The following is a 19,141-nucleotide window of genomic DNA, read 5'->3' on the forward strand; positions in this document are numbered from 1 at the left end:
TTCACAGAGTGCTAGATATATCACTAAAACACATAAATAATTTTTATAAGGCACATATAGTGACTGTGTAGGATGTGGCATGATAAGAGTCAGTGGTGTCGGGCAAGAATTGCCAATATAAAAAAAAGAACAAAAAACACAAAAAACAGATCGTATGCAGGAAAGCCTTGGGAGAAATCAGCAAGAAGCAGAATGGGAGTGGCAAGCTAGGCACTGGGGGGAAAAGTCCTGAGGCTCCCTCCTGGAGAGGAATTCAGGGAGAGTTTTAAAGAGGTTTAGGCAGGAAAAGAGTGACATGTGAGCATACAGAGGTGGAGATTTTCTCATGCCCGCCTAGTTCTATTACATGCTGCTTCGCGTGTGGCATGTCTCAACAGCATGTTAAATCTCTTCTTCCGGTGTGATTTTTAGCATCAAAATGAGATTATAATGAGGGAAAGGCAGGGTAAGGGCAGTGTGGGGATTCTTTTTGGCTTGAGGTGGTTAGATCCAGATAGGTCTGGTTTCTTTGCAGCCAGGTTCTTCATCAGCTACTGTCAGCATTTTGTTTCAGTGCTCTCAGAAAATACGACTGGATAGACAAAATAGACAAACGTTTTACCATCCGCCCCCATGTGGGTGTGTGGTGAATTCCAGCAGATAGGAAGTCAGTTGTTTTTGTTTTATTCTTCTTTAGTTCACTAGGCTGGATCATGCTGTGCCATGTTGCCCCATTGGTCAGAAGTGAGGCCCTAGTCCTGTCCTTGTACTGTCGCATCATGTTAGAGCAAGTGTTACTGACATGTAAAACGTCACGCGCCGGGAGCCGGCTGCCGTCTCCCTGTCACTCCGCGGACTGGCGCTATGCGTGGCAGGATGGAGGGCACACTGCTGGGACCAGCCCCGCAGTAGAGCCGCCCAGGGCCCACGTGTCAGCTTTGGGCCCCACATGCAGGCTCCGTGCTCAGCCACCTCCTGTCATCTGGCAGGATGTTAAAGCTTGTTGCTGATTGGATGTTAAAGCTTGATGTTGATTGGATGTTAAAGCTTGTAGTTGATTGGACGCTTTTTGAGCCCTACCAAGGGTATAAAAGCAGGAGGAGAACAAGGAAGAGGAGTGGGCAGAAGATCGGAAGATGCCAATAGAGCTGTAACACTTGCTGGGTTGAGCCTGCCGCAAGAATAAAAACTGTTCTCTGACTCTTCATGTGCCACTGAGTTCTTTCCCCAGTCAAGAGCTGTAACACTAGCTGTACACTTGCCGCGACAGTACAGCGGGTGGTCCCGAGGACAAACCGAGTGGCACAGGGAGAGAGGGAGAATCACAGTTTCTTCACAGGCGGGCTCAGAGGGGCCCCGCCACCAAATTCTGAGCACCCCCTGCCCGATTTTTCCCACTTTTACTAAGTTGGGGTGGTCCAAGGGGTGGGGTATGTTGTATCAGATAATAACGTTAATATTACGTTGATGCGCCGTTATAAACCACCAGATCAAGGGGACTTGGACCCCAAAATCCAATCAGCCAAATTTTATTTATTCCTGCTCAGGGGCTGTCACCACTCCATGCAAGGAGGGAGAGCAGCCCCGAAGTTTCTCAGCCTGGGGGTTTCATACCCCTTGGGTGGACCCCTGCACTGCAAAGCAAGCAAGCTTGTTACGGAAGCCGGAGATTTGCGGTTACCTACGTCCTCTTGTAAGTTGCCGATTAGCTACTCAGAGGTCCTCAAACTTTTTAAACGGGACCAGTTCACTCTCCCTCAGACCGTTGGAGGGCTGGATGATAGTTTACAAAAAACTATGAACAAATTCCTATGCACACTGCACATATCTTATTTTGAAGTAAAAAAAACGCGCAAAAACGCCCGCATGTGGCCGGTGGGCTGTAGTTTGAGGATGCCTGAGCTACATTTTGTTTTTAACATAGTTTCCACTCAACTACTCCTCCCACCTCCCATCCCATACTAAGTATTGTCTACCTGGTAATTTTCCTTTCCATAGCGCCAGGCAATAGATTTAGTGTTATGCTGATGCCAGGCAATAGACTAGTTGACAGCCAGGTAACAGGTTAGTATTATGCTGACTTGGGTCTTCTTAGAGTGGTGGGAGTCTCCGGTGCCTGATGCCCCAGTAATAGGTGGGGGTTTCCCTTATCAATTACCCCCTGACAGATTTCACCCTCCTGATTCTTTGTTTTTGAGAAGAGTCTTGTTCTGTTGACCAGGTACAGTGCCATGGCATCAGCTTAGCTCACAGCAACCTCAAACTCCTGGGCTCAAGCGATCCTGGGCCTCAGCCTCCTGAGTAGCTGGGACTACAGGCGTGTGCCAGGATGCCTGGCTAATTTTTTTCTATGTATTTTCAGTTGTCCAACTAATTCGATTCTATTTTTAGTAGAGATGGGGGTCTCGCTCTAGCTCAGGCTAGTCCCAAACTCCTGAGCTCTAATGATCTGCAGACCTGGGCCTCCCAGAGTACTAGGATTACAGGCCTGAGCCACTGGTCCTGGCCCAGGAAAACCTTAACCTATTCGACACAGGTTTCCCAAGTAATCAAAAACCTAATAAAGACAACAAACATTAGCTTGATAAAACATAAAATCTTTGATTCTTAGCCCAGTTACTAAAAAGTAAAAAAAAAAAAATCTTTAGTGCGATTACTTTTTCTCATGGGAAACAAATTTGGGCAACTTTGAAGGCAAACCTCATAGAAAGGATCAGAGATAAGTAGACTGTTAGGGTCATGGGTGAGTGTTATTATAAAGGCAAGAAGAAACTAGAAAAGTAGTACCTTGAGAAGGGGGGAATGTGCAACTCTTAGTAATAGCATACAAAGATTTTTTCTTTTATCATATTGAGCAATTCAGATATATCAAGCAACTAAAAAAAAAAACATTGCTTTTTAGACCTTTAACATAAACATTTTAGTCTCAGACATTAACAGCAGACTTAGAACCAGATCTAAAGGGAGGAAGAAAGTTACAGGGACCACCAAAAACGTTGAAGGAGAGGGTTACCATCTCAGGCCTTCTCAAGGAGAGAAAAGGCTGAAAACAGCAAGGTGGAGCAAAAGTTGAACTTCTGAGATATAAGTGTGCAGTCTTAACCCTTTCCACTCGCTTGCTTTTTTCTCGATTCCTTTATTTTACTCGGGATTTAATTGTTTAAATACCCCAGATTTTACAAAGCGTGGCAGTAGAATAAAAAAACTGGAGTTTCTTTTCGTACAAACTTATTTTTTTGGATTTTTTTATATTTCAAATTATTGATGCATTCAAAGAGCAATTTTAACCTCTATAATTTTTGCTAACCGTGTCAAGTCACACTCCGAGTGCAAAGGGTTAAAAGAAGCAGATGATACTGCCGCCTGTCCGCCTGCTGCGCGCCCGCCCACCCAGGTAGGGCGCCCTTGGTCCAGGAGGGGAAGCAGGGTCGCAGGCCCAGCGAGAAACGCTGGAACCCGGGACTGCCGGCCAGCGAGGAGAGCGCGCACGCGTCTTGCCGGGCTCAGCCGGGGTTCCGGGGGCTTTGGGGTGTCGCGGCGGGCAGTTCTCGGGAGTGGGGCGTGCAGGCGCATGCGTGTCCGAGGGAAGAGGCGGGACGCCACCTGCGCGCTGAGTCTGGGAGGGGGCGGGGCTTGCAGAGGGGCCCTCCCCCGCCCCACTCTGGGGCGGAGCCTCCCTGGACCACTGGGCGGCCGCTGTGCGCATGCGCGTGGGGCCGGCCACCCCCAATGGGAGTAGGAGGGAATCATTCCTACCCTGAGGCCTGGCTGGCTCTGGGCTGGCAACCCCCGACCCCAACCAGGATGAGGTTACCCTCTGCTGTGTTCCTGCGGGCCTGGATGGGGGGAGGCAGGGAAGGGTTTCCAGGGAGGGCCCGCCAGGGTGGAATCCGGAGGCTGACAGGCCTGGGGCCAGCTCTGCCACTCTCCAGTACCCAGAGCAGAGCCTGGGAGTGACAGAAGGTAGGTCCCCTGCACCTGGACGGGCGAAGGGTGGGTGGATGCAGAGGATGGCGGGTGTCCCGTCCCAGGAACAGGGGACCGAGAGCAGGAAAGGCTGGAGCCAAGAGGTAATTGCACTGTGTGCAATTTTACCCAAAGTTTACGAATTTCCAGGGAGAATTTTAGAATTTGTGTCTTTTCTGGGACTGCAACCTTGCCCTCTGCTGGAAAGAGCCCAAAGCAGGCAGCGTAGCCAGGGCGGACCTGTGATTGGCTCAGGAGGGAATCCCAGGGCTTCCCTTTCCTGCTGGGGCTAGGGGCAGGACTCAGGCATGCATAGCCTGCATCCAGAGGGCCCTCCAGGGAAAAAAAATTTTAAAAAAAGAAGCATATTATAGAATTAGAATCAGAACTTTTTGCAGTTTTATTAAGAGCAAATCAATACCTTAAGAAAACCTTGTTTTAACAAAAAAAAATTTATTAATGAGATTATAGCTAATTTGATCACATACAAAATTCCTTTATAAATTTTTCATGAATCTTTTTTTTTTTTTTTTTGAGACAGATTCTCATTGTTTCCCCGGCTAGAGTGTCATAGCGTCAGCCTAGCTCACAGCAACCTCAAACTCCTGGGCTCAAGCGATCCTCCTGCCTCACAGTCTCCCGAGTAGCTGGGACTGCAGGCATGTGCCACCATACCTGGCTAATTTTTTCTATTTTTTTCGGTAGAGACGGAGTCTCGATCTTGCTCAGACTGATCTCACTTGCTCAGACTGGTCTTGAACTCCTGAGCTCCAAGAATTCACCCCCCTGGGCCACACACAGTGCTAGGATTACAGTCAGTCTGAGCCACTGTGCCTGGCTTTCTTTCATTAATCTTATTAAAACTTACATAGACCATGTATGACATACTTGGCCTTTCTGTTTTGTCCTTAATTTCCCCTTTCTTAAATAACCAGTTTATTTTAGCATAAAAATTTACTATACAAGATTATTTCTTTATATTAAATCATTCTTTTTTCTTGCCAAAACTTACCAAAAATGTATCTTTATATCCGCAACCCTGAACATCCCCCTCTCTCTGTCCATTTACAGGTTCCCTTCTACCATTTTTTTTTTAAGCAGACTTTGAATCAGTCGGAATTACCCCTTTTTCAATAAGGACACATTGTACACCTCTTCTATAATCTTTTATTATTTTAATAAAAACAAATCTTATCTTTTGTATACTATATATATATATAAAATCACATATATTGACTAGAATTTTTATTTTTATTTTATTTTTGAGACAGAGTCTCACTCTGTTGCCCAGGCTAGAGTGAGTGCCGTGGCATCAGCCTAGCTCACAGCAACCTCAAACTCCTGGCCTCAAGCAATCCTGCTGCCTCAGCCTCCCGAGTAGCTGAGACTACAGGTATGTGCCACCATGCCCGGCTAATATTTTTTTCTATATATATTTTTAGTTGGTTAATTAATTTCTTTCTATTTTTAGTAGAGACGGGTTTCGCTCAGGTTGGTTTCGAACTCCCAACCTCGAGCAGTCCGCCCTCCTCGGCCTCCCAGAGTGCTAGGATTACCGGCGTGAGCCACCGTGCCCGGCCTAGAATTTTTATTCTTAATAGCCTTACATTTTAGTAAAAACCTAAGAAGCAGGAAATTTCAAATTATTTTTTATAAGCATCTATTTTATTTACATTTATTCAGTTTATTTGTTTTAGCAAGTTACTTAGATCTTAGTTATTATTTTAAGTTATTTCCCGGTTAACTGTTTTTATAGCCTGTGTGTATTACATAAAAACAACAAACACATGAGTGTTTCTCTGGATAACTCAGAAGATCCAACTGTTTTCATTAAGCTACCAGTATTCAATTAGTCTTACTTATGAAAAATCACATAAACACAGGTCATTTTGGTTTTGTCTGGGTTTATAGTTTTATAATCTTTGTATTAAACCTTGACACCTTAAAATATTAAGCAGAGGGAAAAGGTGAAAATGACTCAAACTGTGGCAACAATGTATGCTGACATTTTGAAGACATTTGTTGTTACTTTACAAATAATAACTTTTCCTTTTTAATAACCTAGCTTGTTCAGCAAAAATGTATTAAAAACTAGCATGAACTTAAAAAGCACTTAGCCTTATTTACTTAATTGATGAGCACAGCTTTGTAAGTCAATTTGTTACCGTGGAAACACAATATACAACAATGTACGTACACATAAATACATTTAAACATATGTACAGCTATGTACACAAACATCTAATAGATTTTACCTCTGAATTTCAGTCTTGAGATAACAATATAAATTCACCATTTTGCAAAAAGTGGTTGGATGCAAATTATTTCTGGCAAAATTGTAACTTGTTTACATGGCTGAACTTGACTTGCCCCAGTAGGTGATATAATGAAAGCTGAGGACCAAAGTTGTAGGCAAAGCAGGTTCCATGGCAGTTTGATTTTTTTTTTTAAGACAAGCCTCCTTTACTTGTATTTTTCACTTTAGATGAGCTTGAAATGAGTTTTCAAAGTTTATATGATAGCCAGAATTCTGGCCTAATTAGTGCACTGAATTAGTCATCCCACATCCAGTGAGCTTTGTCTCAACTCCAGTAGTAACGTAGCCACTGCACAGTTAAAGTCCGCAGAAAAGAAGATAGAGGGATAGACACTGAGCTCCAGACTCCACGTTTTAACTCTGTGGTGGCAGATTGTCTATTTGGACTCTGAATTTTCCTTGTTTGGTATATTCAAGAGGTTTTACACAAAATTCCCTGGAAGTAAGGTGAGCCTCATTAGGGAGGCCCAGGATGTACTTAAAATTTCGAGTAGCAGCTGGAGGGGCTTTTGTACCAAAAGTGGATGTAAACTGCAGAGGAGTTGCAAAAAGGGAGAAATAGGTTGTCCCTGAGAGCAGGGAGTCAGGACAGTAGGAAAGGAAGCGGCGACTTGCCATTTATTAGCTGGAATTATAAGAGGACAAAGCAGAGGAAGAAAATAAGAAATAACCCAAAATGTGCACAAAGCCAGTAGAGACCACTGGGCCCAGGCATCCCTGGCACTGTCCTGAAGGCCACTTGGGCATCACCTGTCCCTTTGTTTGAGGTGGTCTTTCCTAGGCGCCTTACCCAGTGGGATTTGAACCCCATAGCCTGAGGTCTCACGATGGAGATGTCCGTCAGTCTTTCAAAAGTGAGTCCTTAATCTCAGAAACTTGGAGGAAGGGCTGAATGCTCGGAATCTTGTAGCACCATAACTCGGGAAGTGGCGAGAGGAGATAGCTACATGAATCAGTAGAACATATAATTAGTATTTATAGCACACATGATGTCTCCAAGTAGGATGCAACATGATGAGAGTCAGTAGTGCCCCACAATAATTGCCAACATAAAAAATAAATAAATAAAACCAAGATCTTATGCAGGAAAGCCTCAGAATCTCACAGAGACCCTGTGAAAAGTCACATTGGTGTTGGACCTTTGCAGAGCAAAACAAAATTCATAGGAAAAAAAATAGTCCCCAAGGAGGAAGAAATGGAAACAGTAATAAAGAACAAGCACTTTTATTTTATTATATATATATTTTTTTGTTTGAGACAGAGTCTCAGTCTGTTGCCCGGGCTAGAGTGCTATGGGGTCAGCCTAGCTCACAGCAACCTCAAACTCCTGGGCTCAAGCTATCCTCCTGCCTCAGCCTTCGAAGTAGCTGGGACTACAGGCATGCGCCACCATGCCCAGCTAATTTTTTCTATATATATTTAGTTGGTCAATTAATTTCTTTCTATTTGTACTAGAGACAGGGGTCTTCGCTCTTGCTCAGGCTGGTTTTGAACTCCTGACCTTGAGCAAACCTCCCACCTCGGCTTCCTAGAATGCTAGGATTACAGGCATGACCCACCGATCCCAGCCCAAAACAAGCACTTTTACATGGGCGATAAGCAGATTTTTGGACAACTCAAAGCAGTGACCCTAACCTAAGAGTAGAGAGCAGATATTTGAGAAGCAAAAACAGTTGCTGAGCTTGGATGATATCACCTGGACAGTAGGAGCCACGTTGGCAGGGGCAGGTCCTCAGCTTTCCCAGCCTAGCAGCCCTTGCTTGTTGAAGAAAATCATGATTTTGGTTGGAATACCCAGGAACCCATTAAGTGTGTGTTTTTTTTTTAATTAAAAAAAATTTCTTGTTAGAGCTGGAACCCATACTACTAAGTGAAGTATCCCAAGAATGGAAAAACAAGTACCAGATATATTCTCCAGCAAACTGGTATTAACTGAGTAGCACCTAAGTGGACACATAGGTACTACAGTAATAGGGTATTGGGCAGGTGGGAGGGGGGAGGGGGGTGGGTATATACATACATAATGAGTGAGATGTGCACCATCTGGGGGATGGTCATGATGGAGACTCAGACTTTTGGGGGGAGGGGGGAAATGGGCATTTATTGAAACCTTAAAATCTGTACCCCCATAATATGCTGAAAAAAAAATAATAAACACTCATACTTCAAAAAAAAATTTCTTGTGAAATAAAAACCATGGTAGGTTTAACATATCACATAACCTCTATAGATATGGATAATCTCTACTGTAAATTTAGAATAATAACGGGATATACATCAAGTAACTTTTCTGACAAATAAATGTGAATAAAAATGAGAAATTTTATATTGTGTGCTAGACACTAAACCAATGTTGGTTCCTTTCCTTATAATAGAAAGTTAATGCAGCACTACACTTTTTCAAGGTTATAAAATAAAATTCACCCAGAAGTGGGAAAATATGGAAATCTAATAGGAAAAAGAAATGAGCACCTTGTTCTGTAAAAGACAATTTAGATATTGGCTACAGTCAGGATAAGACTAAGCCCCGGTTCTGCTTGTGGACAAACGCAGTGTAGCAGCTGAAGAGCTGAAGACTGACTCTGCTCCCCCCCTGCTCCTCCCTGTCAGTGAGGTCCTCTGGTTTCAAGGTCCCACCCAGGCTCCCAGGGCCTTCCCCTGTGTGGGATCCAGGCTGCCCTCTTCAGCTTCTCAAACTAAGGACAAATGGCAACATGAGACTGGTTTGGTGCATTTTCACAGTGGCGGGAAGAAATTGGGCCAAGGAAGACCTTCTGGGTTCTCCTCTAACCCTGCCACAAGGAAGGCAGGTACCATCAAACTTACATCCAAAAGTACATTTTGCTTCTGTGGACTCATTCATTCATATATTTATTTCTGTTTACAGAAAACAAGAGACTACTATTATGGCAGGGAAGCCCAAGCTTCACTACTACAATGGACGGGGCAGAATGGAGGCCATCCGGTGGCTCTTGGCTGCAGCTGGAGTAGAGGTAGGTTGGGACTTAGCTCAACTTAAGTTATATCTAAAATGGACTGTATCAAAATCCTTTTCTAAGCCAGGAGACTTCCATGTAAGATGATGTATGAATAAATAGTTTTGCCTTCAATGAAAATATCCCCAGTTATTAAGAAAAAAAAGGTTCTGATTTGACCAAATGGAATTAAAAGAAAGCTGTCCATCCAAAATCACATAAACATATAGTACAAAGGTATAGTAATTAAAGTAGCATGGTACTGGCACAAGAACAGGGACATTGTCCAGTGGAACAGAACAGAGAACCCATATATAAAACCATCCTCATAGCCATCTAATTTTTGACAAAGTAGACAGAAACATACACTGGGGAAAAGAATCCTTATTCAATAAATGGTTCTGGGAAAACTGGATAGCCACATGTAGAAGACTGAAACAGGATCCACACCTTTCACCTCTCACAAAAATCAACTCACACTGGGTAACAGACTTGAACCTTAGGTGTGAAACTATTAGAATTCTAGAGGAAAACATTGGAAATACTCTTCTAGACATTGGCCTAGGCAAAGAATTTATGAAGAAGACCCCAAAGGCAGTCACAGCATCAACAAAATTAAATGGGATCTGATCAAATTAAAAAGCTTCTGCTCAGCCAGAGAAACTGTCAAGAGAGCAAACAGACAACCCACAGAATGGGAGAAAATTTTCGCAAGCTACACATCTGATAAAGGGCTGATAACTAGAATCTATTTAGTACTCAGGAAAATCAGCAAGGAAAATACAAACAACCCTGTCAAAAAGTGGGCAAAGGACATGAACAGGAACTTTCCAAAAGAAGACAGAATAATGGCCAACAAACATATGAAAATATGCTCAACATCTCTAATCATCAGGGAAATGCAAATCAAAACTGCAATGAGGTATCACTTATCTCCAGTGAGAATGGCCCTTATTAACAAGTCCCAAAACAATGTTGGCATGGCTGTGGAGAGAGAGGAACACTCCTGCATTGTTGGTGGGACTGCAAACTAGTTCAGCCTCTGTGGAAAGCAACGTGGAGATACCTTAAAGCGATACAAGTAGATCTACTATTTGATCCCTCATCCCGTTACTGGGCATCTACCCAAAAGAACAAAAGTCACTCTATGAAAAAGGCACCTGCTCTCAAATGTTTATAGCAGTATAATTCACAATTGCAAAGATGTGGAAACAATGGAAGTGGCCATCAATACATGAGTGGATTAATAACATGTGGTATTTGTATACCATGGAGTACTACTCAGCTATAAGAGGGGCTGGTGATATAGCCCCTCTTGTATTTTCCTGGCTACAGCTGGAACCCATTCTATTAAGTGAAGTATCCCAAGAATGGAGAAACAAGCACCACCTGTACTCACCAGAAAATTGCTATTAACTGATGAACACCTAAGTAGACATATAGGAATTATGAGGGGAGGGAATGGGTATATACACATAATGAATGCGATATGCACCAACTGAGGGATGGACATGCTTGAAGCTCTGACTCGAGGAGGGGAGAGGGGGCAAGGGCAATAATGTAACCTTAACATTTGTACCCACACAATATGTGGCAAAAAAAAAATAAAATAAAATGGTGCTTGCCATACTATCAAAGCAAAAAAAAAAAAAAAAAAAATTGAAAATGGGGAATATGTAACAGAGGGAAGGGCCTGGAAAAAAAAACCAGCAAAAATATTTCTGTGTCTGGAAAACTTCCCCCACTCTTTTTGGGAACTGCAGCCTGGCCTGAGGCAGGTTAAGTCTTTTGTTAGGAGAGATAACTCAGCTATCCCAGACCAGGTGCCTGCCCCTCAGGTGGGCCCAGGTGGGACTTTGTCTTTGGCAGAGATGGGATGATTAACTGCAGTAGCCATGAACTGAAGGCCCATTAAAAGCTCTGTGTTTTTGCTAATGTTGAGATTTGGATTTTGAGATGAAAAGGTCTATCCTTTTCCTACTTTGCCAGCAAAGTAATAAACTTCTGTTTCCTTCTCCTCAAAAAAAAAACATAAACAAAAACAAACAAGATCACATAAACAATTAAAAGCCATTTTGAAAAGAAACATCAACTAAACATTGTGTGTGGACTTTATTTTTATTTGGATTTAAATAAAGTAGAAAATGTAATTTATGACATTTAAACCACAATTAGGAATCTGAATATTGGTCGAATAAAGATGATAGTAAAGAATTTTTGTTAATTTTTTAGTGTAATTGTGCCTGATTTTAGGGATGGTATTATTGTTATTTTGAAATGATTGTTATGTTTTATAGATACACATTCAAGTATTTAGGATGAGATGAAATGAAATCCCATATTTGTTTCATATTATGACCAGAAGAGAGAGGTTGGCTTACAATGAAAGCAGCTTGGCTTGAGTTGGGAATTACTGAAGCTAGGTAACTGGAATACATGGATCATTGGATGTTATATGTATTTTTATACATGCCAGAAATTTCCATAATAAAAAGGTAAAATATATGAGACTAAATGTGATTAAAGTATAAAGCACAATGGGGGAAGGAGGGAGTGGATTGTAACAAACCTCCTGTTAGACTGAGCAAACTCATTGAGCAGTGATTTTCTTGAGCACCTACTAAGTGCCAGGCTCTGTGCTAGGCTCTGGGGTAGACAAAGAACAAGACAGACCTGGTCCCTGTCCTGGAGCAGCCTGCATGTCTCTGAGGACACAGACAAGTAAGTAGGTGACTAAAATGAGGAGTGGGGGCCTCTAGGAGAACACCCCAGCATTCCACAGTGTTCCAAGGCCCTTCTTCCCAGGGTCTGAACAGGAAGTGCTGGTGGGTGTCTGGGCGTGACTCTGTGGAGTGCTGCCCTCTGCAGGTGTCCCTGGGAAAAACACTTGCGTGTGCAGACTGAGGCTCAGCAGGTGTGTGTGAGGGGGAGGGGCAGGGACAGGCCCAGGAGACCTTGTCCATGAGGGGAGAGCAGGAAAGGAGGCTGTCAGGGTGAGGCAGAGTCCTTGAAGGGCACTTGTGTGCTCCCTTCAGCCTCAGAGGATGTGGACCCCAGCCTTGTGATTGCACTCTCTCCGTTGCTTCGTTCACACCTGGGACATTAGCCTGATCCTTTCTCAGTTTTATGAAGAAACAAGCACACAACAAATCCAGAGTGTCGTTCCCAGTTGTTTTCTTTCTACAAATGCAGAACCCGCTGTCACACTTGTGCAGACGTCAGCTTTGCAGTTCAGGGCTGTGTCAGAGCCGTGGGCAGGGCGAGTGCAGCACAGCAGGTGCAGGGGCGAGGCTGCGAGCACCCAGGCTCCCTCCTCTCCACCCCTGCTGCACTGAGGGACTGGGGGGCAGGGCTGACTGAGGCCCCCCGCTCAGCGCTCTGGGTTCCTGGTGCCCAGAGGCTGACGGTTACAATCCAGTCCCTCGGGGTCTCCTGCAACGTCACAGTGGTGACTGCGTGCCGTGACTCACACCTCTCATCCTAGCACTTTGGGAGGCTGAGGTGGGAGGATCGCTTGCGCCCAGGAGTTTGAGGTTGCTGTGAGCTATGATGACGACACTGCACTCTAACCTGTGTGACAGAGTAAAACCCTGTCTGAAAGAAAGCAACAAAAATAAATAAAAACTCACCACACTGGCCAACTCCATCCCACCTCTTGCTGTGACCAACCGCCACCCCTCTGTTTGTCTTCAAGTGGACGCTTTGTTAATTGCTGGCACACGCCCCTCCTCACTTAGACACCGCTATCATACATTTACACCTAGGATTATACCATGACCCTGCATGGTCACAGATCGGCAACGAAGTCCGTTCGGTGGAGCACATTAGAAACCCACAAATTCCTGGTCTTTCCTAGATTAAGAAAAGCCTAGATTAAGAAAGAGTGATAGAAATTTCAGTAGAAACCCTGGTGGCAGAATCATAGACGGTGGTCGACCCATTGCACAGTCCATGCGGGCCACACCCAGGTTCTTCTCTGATCTCCCCTGGACACACGGGTTTTCCCGAGATATTGCAACACATTAACCAAAATAACATCTCAGTCCCTTTCCTCCAGTGAGTTCTGCTTCAAAATCTTGACTCAATGATGGGCGCTGGTGAGGTTGGGGTGGGAGTGAAATAAAAATACAAGAAGGAGCAGCTATTTGCTATGGTGCAGACCCTTTTCTTTAGGGGTGTAGTCTAAATTTCCAAATGTCCATGACCAGACTAATCTGTGTATCTGCAAAACTCAGAAATCTTACCTTCTCCATGTTATGTTCTGGACTGGGGCATGCAACTTTAAAAGTCTGTTATGCCATGGGATGAACTAACAAGAGCCCATTTGCTGTTTTTGCCTTCAGTTCGAAGAGATATTTTTAGAATCAGCAGAAGATTTGGACAAGTTAAGAAATGGTAAGAGCAAATATCTAAATGCCTCTGTGCGGGAATCTAGTAGAAGGTACACGGGGACGTCTTAACACCAGGCAAAGGCTATTGGGGGTCGTATTTCAGATGATGGGGAGGGAGAAAAGTGGTTATAATGGAAGGGGAGCATGTCCTGGATCAGGTCTGGCAACTCTCAGGGTGAAAATGGCCAGATCTCTTTGAGTGTTTGCTAAAGGAAATATCAGTGCCCTGAAAATGCCTCTCCCTGCTTTCTCGTGCGCGATCGATGGAGCTGTGATAGCTCAGGGTCCGACCCAGCACTCCCAGGCAAGGGCATACAAGCTTGTGCTTTAGAGAAAAGCTGTAGATATAGATCCATCTTGAGTTCTTCACTGCTCCCAGACTGACAAGGCAATATTATAGGCTTTGAAGAGCACAGAAAGGGACCTGCATATAGAAACTTCTCTCATCTTAAATGTCATGAACACTGTGAGACTTACCTTTAAAACTTCCTGTTATTTTATTTTATTTATTTTATTTTATTTATTATTTTTTGAGACAGAGTCTCACTGTGTTGCCCCGGCTACTGTGCCTTTGCGTCAGCCTAGCTCACAGCAACCTCAAACTCCTGGGCTCAAGCAATCCTCCTGCCTCTGCCTCCCGAGTAGCTGGGACTGCAGGCTTGCACCACCATGCCAGGCTAGTTTTTTCTACATATATTTTAGTTGGTCAATTAATTTGTTTCCATGTTTTAATGGAGACGGGGTCTCATTCTTGCTCAGGCTGCTTTCGAACTCCTGACCTTGAGCGGTCCGCCCGCCTTGGCCTCCCAGATTGTACAACTTCCCATTTTAAATGACATTCGCATGGCAGCCCTGTTGTAGCCTCTCCCAGTTTCTTCCTAAAATATCCATGAAGATAAATCAACACAAAAAATACAGGGGACCTACCATTGGGTAGGAAATAAGAAGGCTAAATAAGCAAAATAGAGATTGATGAGAGAAAGGACTCTAAGACCCTAAAAACAAAATCCTCCTTCAGTTGAAAGTTTACCAGACAATAATTTTACGTCTTATTTTTTATCTTTAATCACTGCACCAAATGCCTTTTCATTCTAAAAGGAGCGGGACCCTTCGTCCTCTCCCTCTCCTTTGTCTTTCCTTCTTCCCGAAGACGGGCGGCTGATGTTCCAGCAAGTGCCGATGGTGGAGATCGATGGGATGGAGCTGGTGCAGACCAGAGCCATCCTCAACTACATCGCCAGCAAGCACAACCTCTACGGGAAGGACTTAAAGGAGAGAGCCCTGTAGGTACATTTTCTGTCCTCACGCCAGCGGATAACCCGGAAGTGTTTGAGGTCCTGCCTGGAGTGAGCAGGACCGTGCAGGGGTGAGGACAGCAGCAGGCTGGGCCTTGGGCACCTGCGCTGAGGTCCAGGAATACTGCCAGTGGGTACAGATTTTCTTTTCAGGGTTGAGCTATTAGAATGTTGTAATGTGTGCAATATTCCGTGCATGAAACCACAGAAACCAGAAACCACAAAATAGTATAATTCAAAAGGGTTATAATTACAGTATGTAAATACATCAATAAAGTTTTATTTTAAAAATATTGTGGAAGGCTCAGTTTGACAGAATAGAAGGTCTCCTGCCGTCCACACTGGCTGTGACTGTGGGAAGCATCGCACCAGGGAAGGGGTCTTTACACTGGGTCAGCAGAAATACAAACGCGGCCAGAGCAGGGCCGCAGCGCTGGGAGGGGCCATGGGAGCGTGTTCATGGGAGACGGCTGGAAGAACTGCTGGTATTGGGCACAGACAGGTGCCTGGGAGGAGCAGAGTGGGGAGAGAGGAAGAGGAACATGGCCGGGATGGGTGTGCCAGGGCCTCTGTTGAGGCTACTGAGGCAGCAGGTCTTTGGCCACCTGAGTCACACTAAGCTTATGAAATGAACAGAACGACCAAAAATAGACATGGCAAATTTAGTGCAGTATGGGTGGTTACTTGCAGGGAATCCATCCATTTTTCGTATGACTATAACTCAGGAGGGGTCACCCATGCTCTTTGAACCTGTATTTGATCATGAGTGTGACAACAATTTTAGAAACACATCTACCCTGTTAGGGTGTTTTTGTAATAAGTGTTGTTATACATAAAATTCACATAAAATTGAATGACCTGTAAAAAATTACCTACTGCAGGTGAATTCCATCATCACCACCTGATGCTCTATCTTCTTTAAAGTTTTAAACCATAAAATCTAAGACAGGGCATTTAACAGCCTGTATTGTCCTTCAGGATCGATATGTATGTGGAAGGTATGGCGGATTTGAACGAAATCATCATTATGCTCCTCACATACCCACCTGCGGAGCAGGTCAACCAGCTGGCCTTGCTCAAAGAGAAAACAACCAATCGCTATTTCCCTGCCTTTGAAAAAGTAAGTGCAGCTGTTCAGCATTTCCAGTCACTGAGTTTGGAGAGCAAAAGGAATAATGCTGGGCATTCATGAGGCAGTGACCTTCACTTTCAGTGAGACTTCCTGAACCCGGGTTCAGCTCTCTGACTCAAGGCATTTTATAAAAATAGACGTTGAAGAAGAATTATACTACTTATACCCAAATTATAATTTTCCAGCAAAAATTTCAATTTCCTAGACCCAAGTCTAGAATTCTGTAGGTAACAGAATGTTACTGTCATAGTACAATGTGGGCTGTGCAAGGCTCTGAGCCACACGAGATGTTGGTCTAGACCAGAGTTTCTACAGGACCATGGCCTTTCCTTCAAGATGAACATGGCGAAAGCAATATAGCAGACCGTATTTCGGCACCATGTGTAGGGGAACATGAGATCAGCTGCCCATCACGAAAGTATTGTAGTGCTGCAGACATAGATGAGAAGTGTCTAAACAGGAATGGTGGCTAGGGGATGTGGAGTAAGATTATTTTTACATTTCAAAGTAAGTTTCAGGCATCCATGCAGTTCACCCCTAGACACTTCAGCTTGCAAATTACAACGCAGTGCAGGTTAGGAGTCAGAGCCAAGTCTGCAAGGGAAGTGATGAATTCAAGGTCACCAGGTTTATTTCAGATCCCAGCATATAGACCAGGAAATGAGGACAGACCAAGGAGGAGAAGTATCTTCCTGGGTGGAGACGGCTGTCAAGGGACATTGCAGAGAGAGAGCTGAGTGTGGGGCCACGTCCTGGAACATCAGGGCTGCACGCTTTAGGGAGCCTGGGCTTCCCCCGAGGAGGGGAGCAGGGAGCAGAGCCCGCTTCTCACTCTTGCTCATGGATCAGGGACCGTGGAGAAAGGTCTGGGTCTTAACGCCTGCCAGTGAGGATGTAGAGGTGGGAGGGTCAGGCTGGACAGGCTCGGGGACAAGCAGGTGCCCAGCCTGACTGTGCATGTGTCCCTGATCTGATGCCTCCAACCCCCCAGGTGTTAAAGAGCCACGGACAAGACTACCTGGTTGGCAACAGGCTGAGCCGGGCCGACATTCACCTGGTTGAACTTATCTACAACTTGGAAGAGTTTGACCCCAGCCTCACCGCCAGCTTCCCTCTGCTGAAGGTGATCAGCGTCACTGTCTCGCAGCCCCCAGAGAGGCAGCCCCACAGCTCCCATGAGGGAATCTGGTATTGGGGCCCTTGGACTGGTGACATTCAGACCCCAGCCTCCACCAGGCTGGCACTGCCTCCAGGTCTCCAAAATGAGCTTCCAGACCCTAGTTGTGAAGCTGTGAAAAGATTCTTGCTATGGCATGGAAATTTCAGGTGGAAGCTACCCCAGTGTAACTGAGTCAAAACTTGACTCATTGCAGGACAGCCAATAGTTTGAGAGACAAGGTACTGGGGCTGGGATGGTGACTTTTATTTTGAGAGCCATGAATCCACAGGATTAATGTGGAAGGAAGAAGGTTGGGACGACTGTGGACAGAATAAAGTTTTAGAGACATCCTTGGGGAAAGTGCTATTGAGCTGTATTTTCTCCTTTGTATCTTCATTTCTCTGGTGTGTGTTCCCAGCCGCCACAGTCCTGCTGAAGGGGACACGGTCTGTGTGTAGAGTGGCAGGGCTCCGATTTCCTGGGTTGTCTAATAATTGCTTTGGTCTTTGGGCTGCACTCTGAGGCTATGATCTGTGCATTGCAGGCCCTGAAAACCAGAATCAGCAACCTCCCCAATGTGAAGAAGTTTCTGCAGCCTGGCAGCCAGAGGAAGCCTCATGAGGATATGAAAACGATGGACAAAGCAAGGGAGATTTTTAGGTTTTAGTGAAGCAGGCATGGAAGCAAAGCCCAGCCAAGAGCAATTTGCTAACATTTTACAAGAAAAAACTGCTTGCCTAATACTGACGGTGGCCACTGTGAAGCTAATAAACTTTTCAAATTATGTACTAATAAAAAACAAAACAAACAAACAAACAAAAAAACGTCTTTGACCAGACAGTTAAAATTCATTCTTTTTCACTAGGGTCTGATATGAAATCAGATTTCCAATGTGTTCCTGACATGCCTCTTTCTTGGAATTAAAAACTTAGTACAAAAGGAAAATGTAGACTATGTGGTTTGTTTGACTTTTCCTGAAACTTTGCTGTAACATTTGTCATGTAGACTATCAAAAAATCAATAGAAATGCTTACTTTCGAGAAGTAAATATTATTATTTATAGAAAAGGTGCTGTGATATCTGGAATTTGCTTCAAGATAATCCCTTGGTAGTGGAGGGTATAGGTGACAATTTGTCTTAGTTTCTCATGGCTCCTCCCGTCACAGATTACTATAAAGCAGGTGGCTTGAAATAGCATACATGTGTTCTCTTATAGTTCTGAAGGCCAGAAATTTGAAGTTGAGGTGTCAATAGGGCCACATCCCTCTGCAAACTCTAGATAAGAATCCTCCCCTGAACTCTCAACTTCTGGTCACTCGTGGCATTTCTTGACACCCACGGATTCTGTCCGCATCACTCTAATATCTGCCTGTCTTCCAGCACCTCACTCTCTGAGTGTCTGTGTCTTTTTGCTGAGTTTTGGTGGGAACCACCACGCAGCTCTGCGGAAATGAAGACAAAGTAGCTCATTGTCAGGACAAGTGGGCACAGGGGACTCCATGCTGCTAAGAGCAAAGAGTCCCGTCCTTGGTGTGCTCGTTGTTTTTATTCGTACAACTCCAGAGGGAACGAGGGAACTCAAGGCCAGGAAACAAGATGCCTGTTTACTCCCCAATCTCTCATATATTTTGAGAATTCTCTGTGAAAAGAACATTCCCAGACCTCCCACATGACTGCAGTCGCTGGACTTCTCGGGCTGCAGAGCAGGTGGCCTTCCGTCAGGTCAGAATAGGGTTTCCTTTGTCCACACCCGTTCAGCCTTAAGGAAACAGCCAGCTCATAGCTCTGGCTGCTACATCTTTTCTTCTCTGTGTTACCAGGACAGCTTGTCATTGAGTTTGGGGCCCTTCTAGATAATCCAACATGATCTCATCCCAGGTTCTTTATATATATATATATATTTGGAGACAAGAGTCTTACTCTGTTG

At 44.5% G+C, this 19,141-nt stretch overlaps 1 protein-coding gene across 1 annotated transcript; it reads left to right on the forward strand.

The window, feature by feature from the left end:
* The first annotated feature begins 3,266 nt into the window (after positions 1-3,266).
* On the forward strand, positions 3,267-18,159 carry LOC142870972 (glutathione S-transferase A1-like). Its single transcript, XM_076003298.1, has 7 exons — positions 3,267-3,373; positions 9,150-9,255; positions 13,581-13,632; positions 14,779-14,911; positions 15,902-16,043; positions 17,047-17,178; positions 17,759-18,159. The coding sequence occupies exons 1-7, from the start codon at positions 3,330-3,332 to the stop codon at positions 17,879-17,881; spliced, it is 732 nt and encodes a 243-aa protein (XP_075859413.1). The 5' UTR covers positions 3,267-3,329; the 3' UTR covers positions 17,882-18,159.
* Positions 18,160-19,141: the final 982 nt, after the last annotated feature.

This window comes from Microcebus murinus, chromosome 5, assembly GCF_040939455.1.
Source record: "Microcebus murinus isolate Inina chromosome 5, M.murinus_Inina_mat1.0, whole genome shotgun sequence".
In the NCBI taxonomy this organism is placed as follows: Eukaryota; Metazoa; Chordata; class Mammalia; order Primates; family Cheirogaleidae; genus Microcebus; species Microcebus murinus.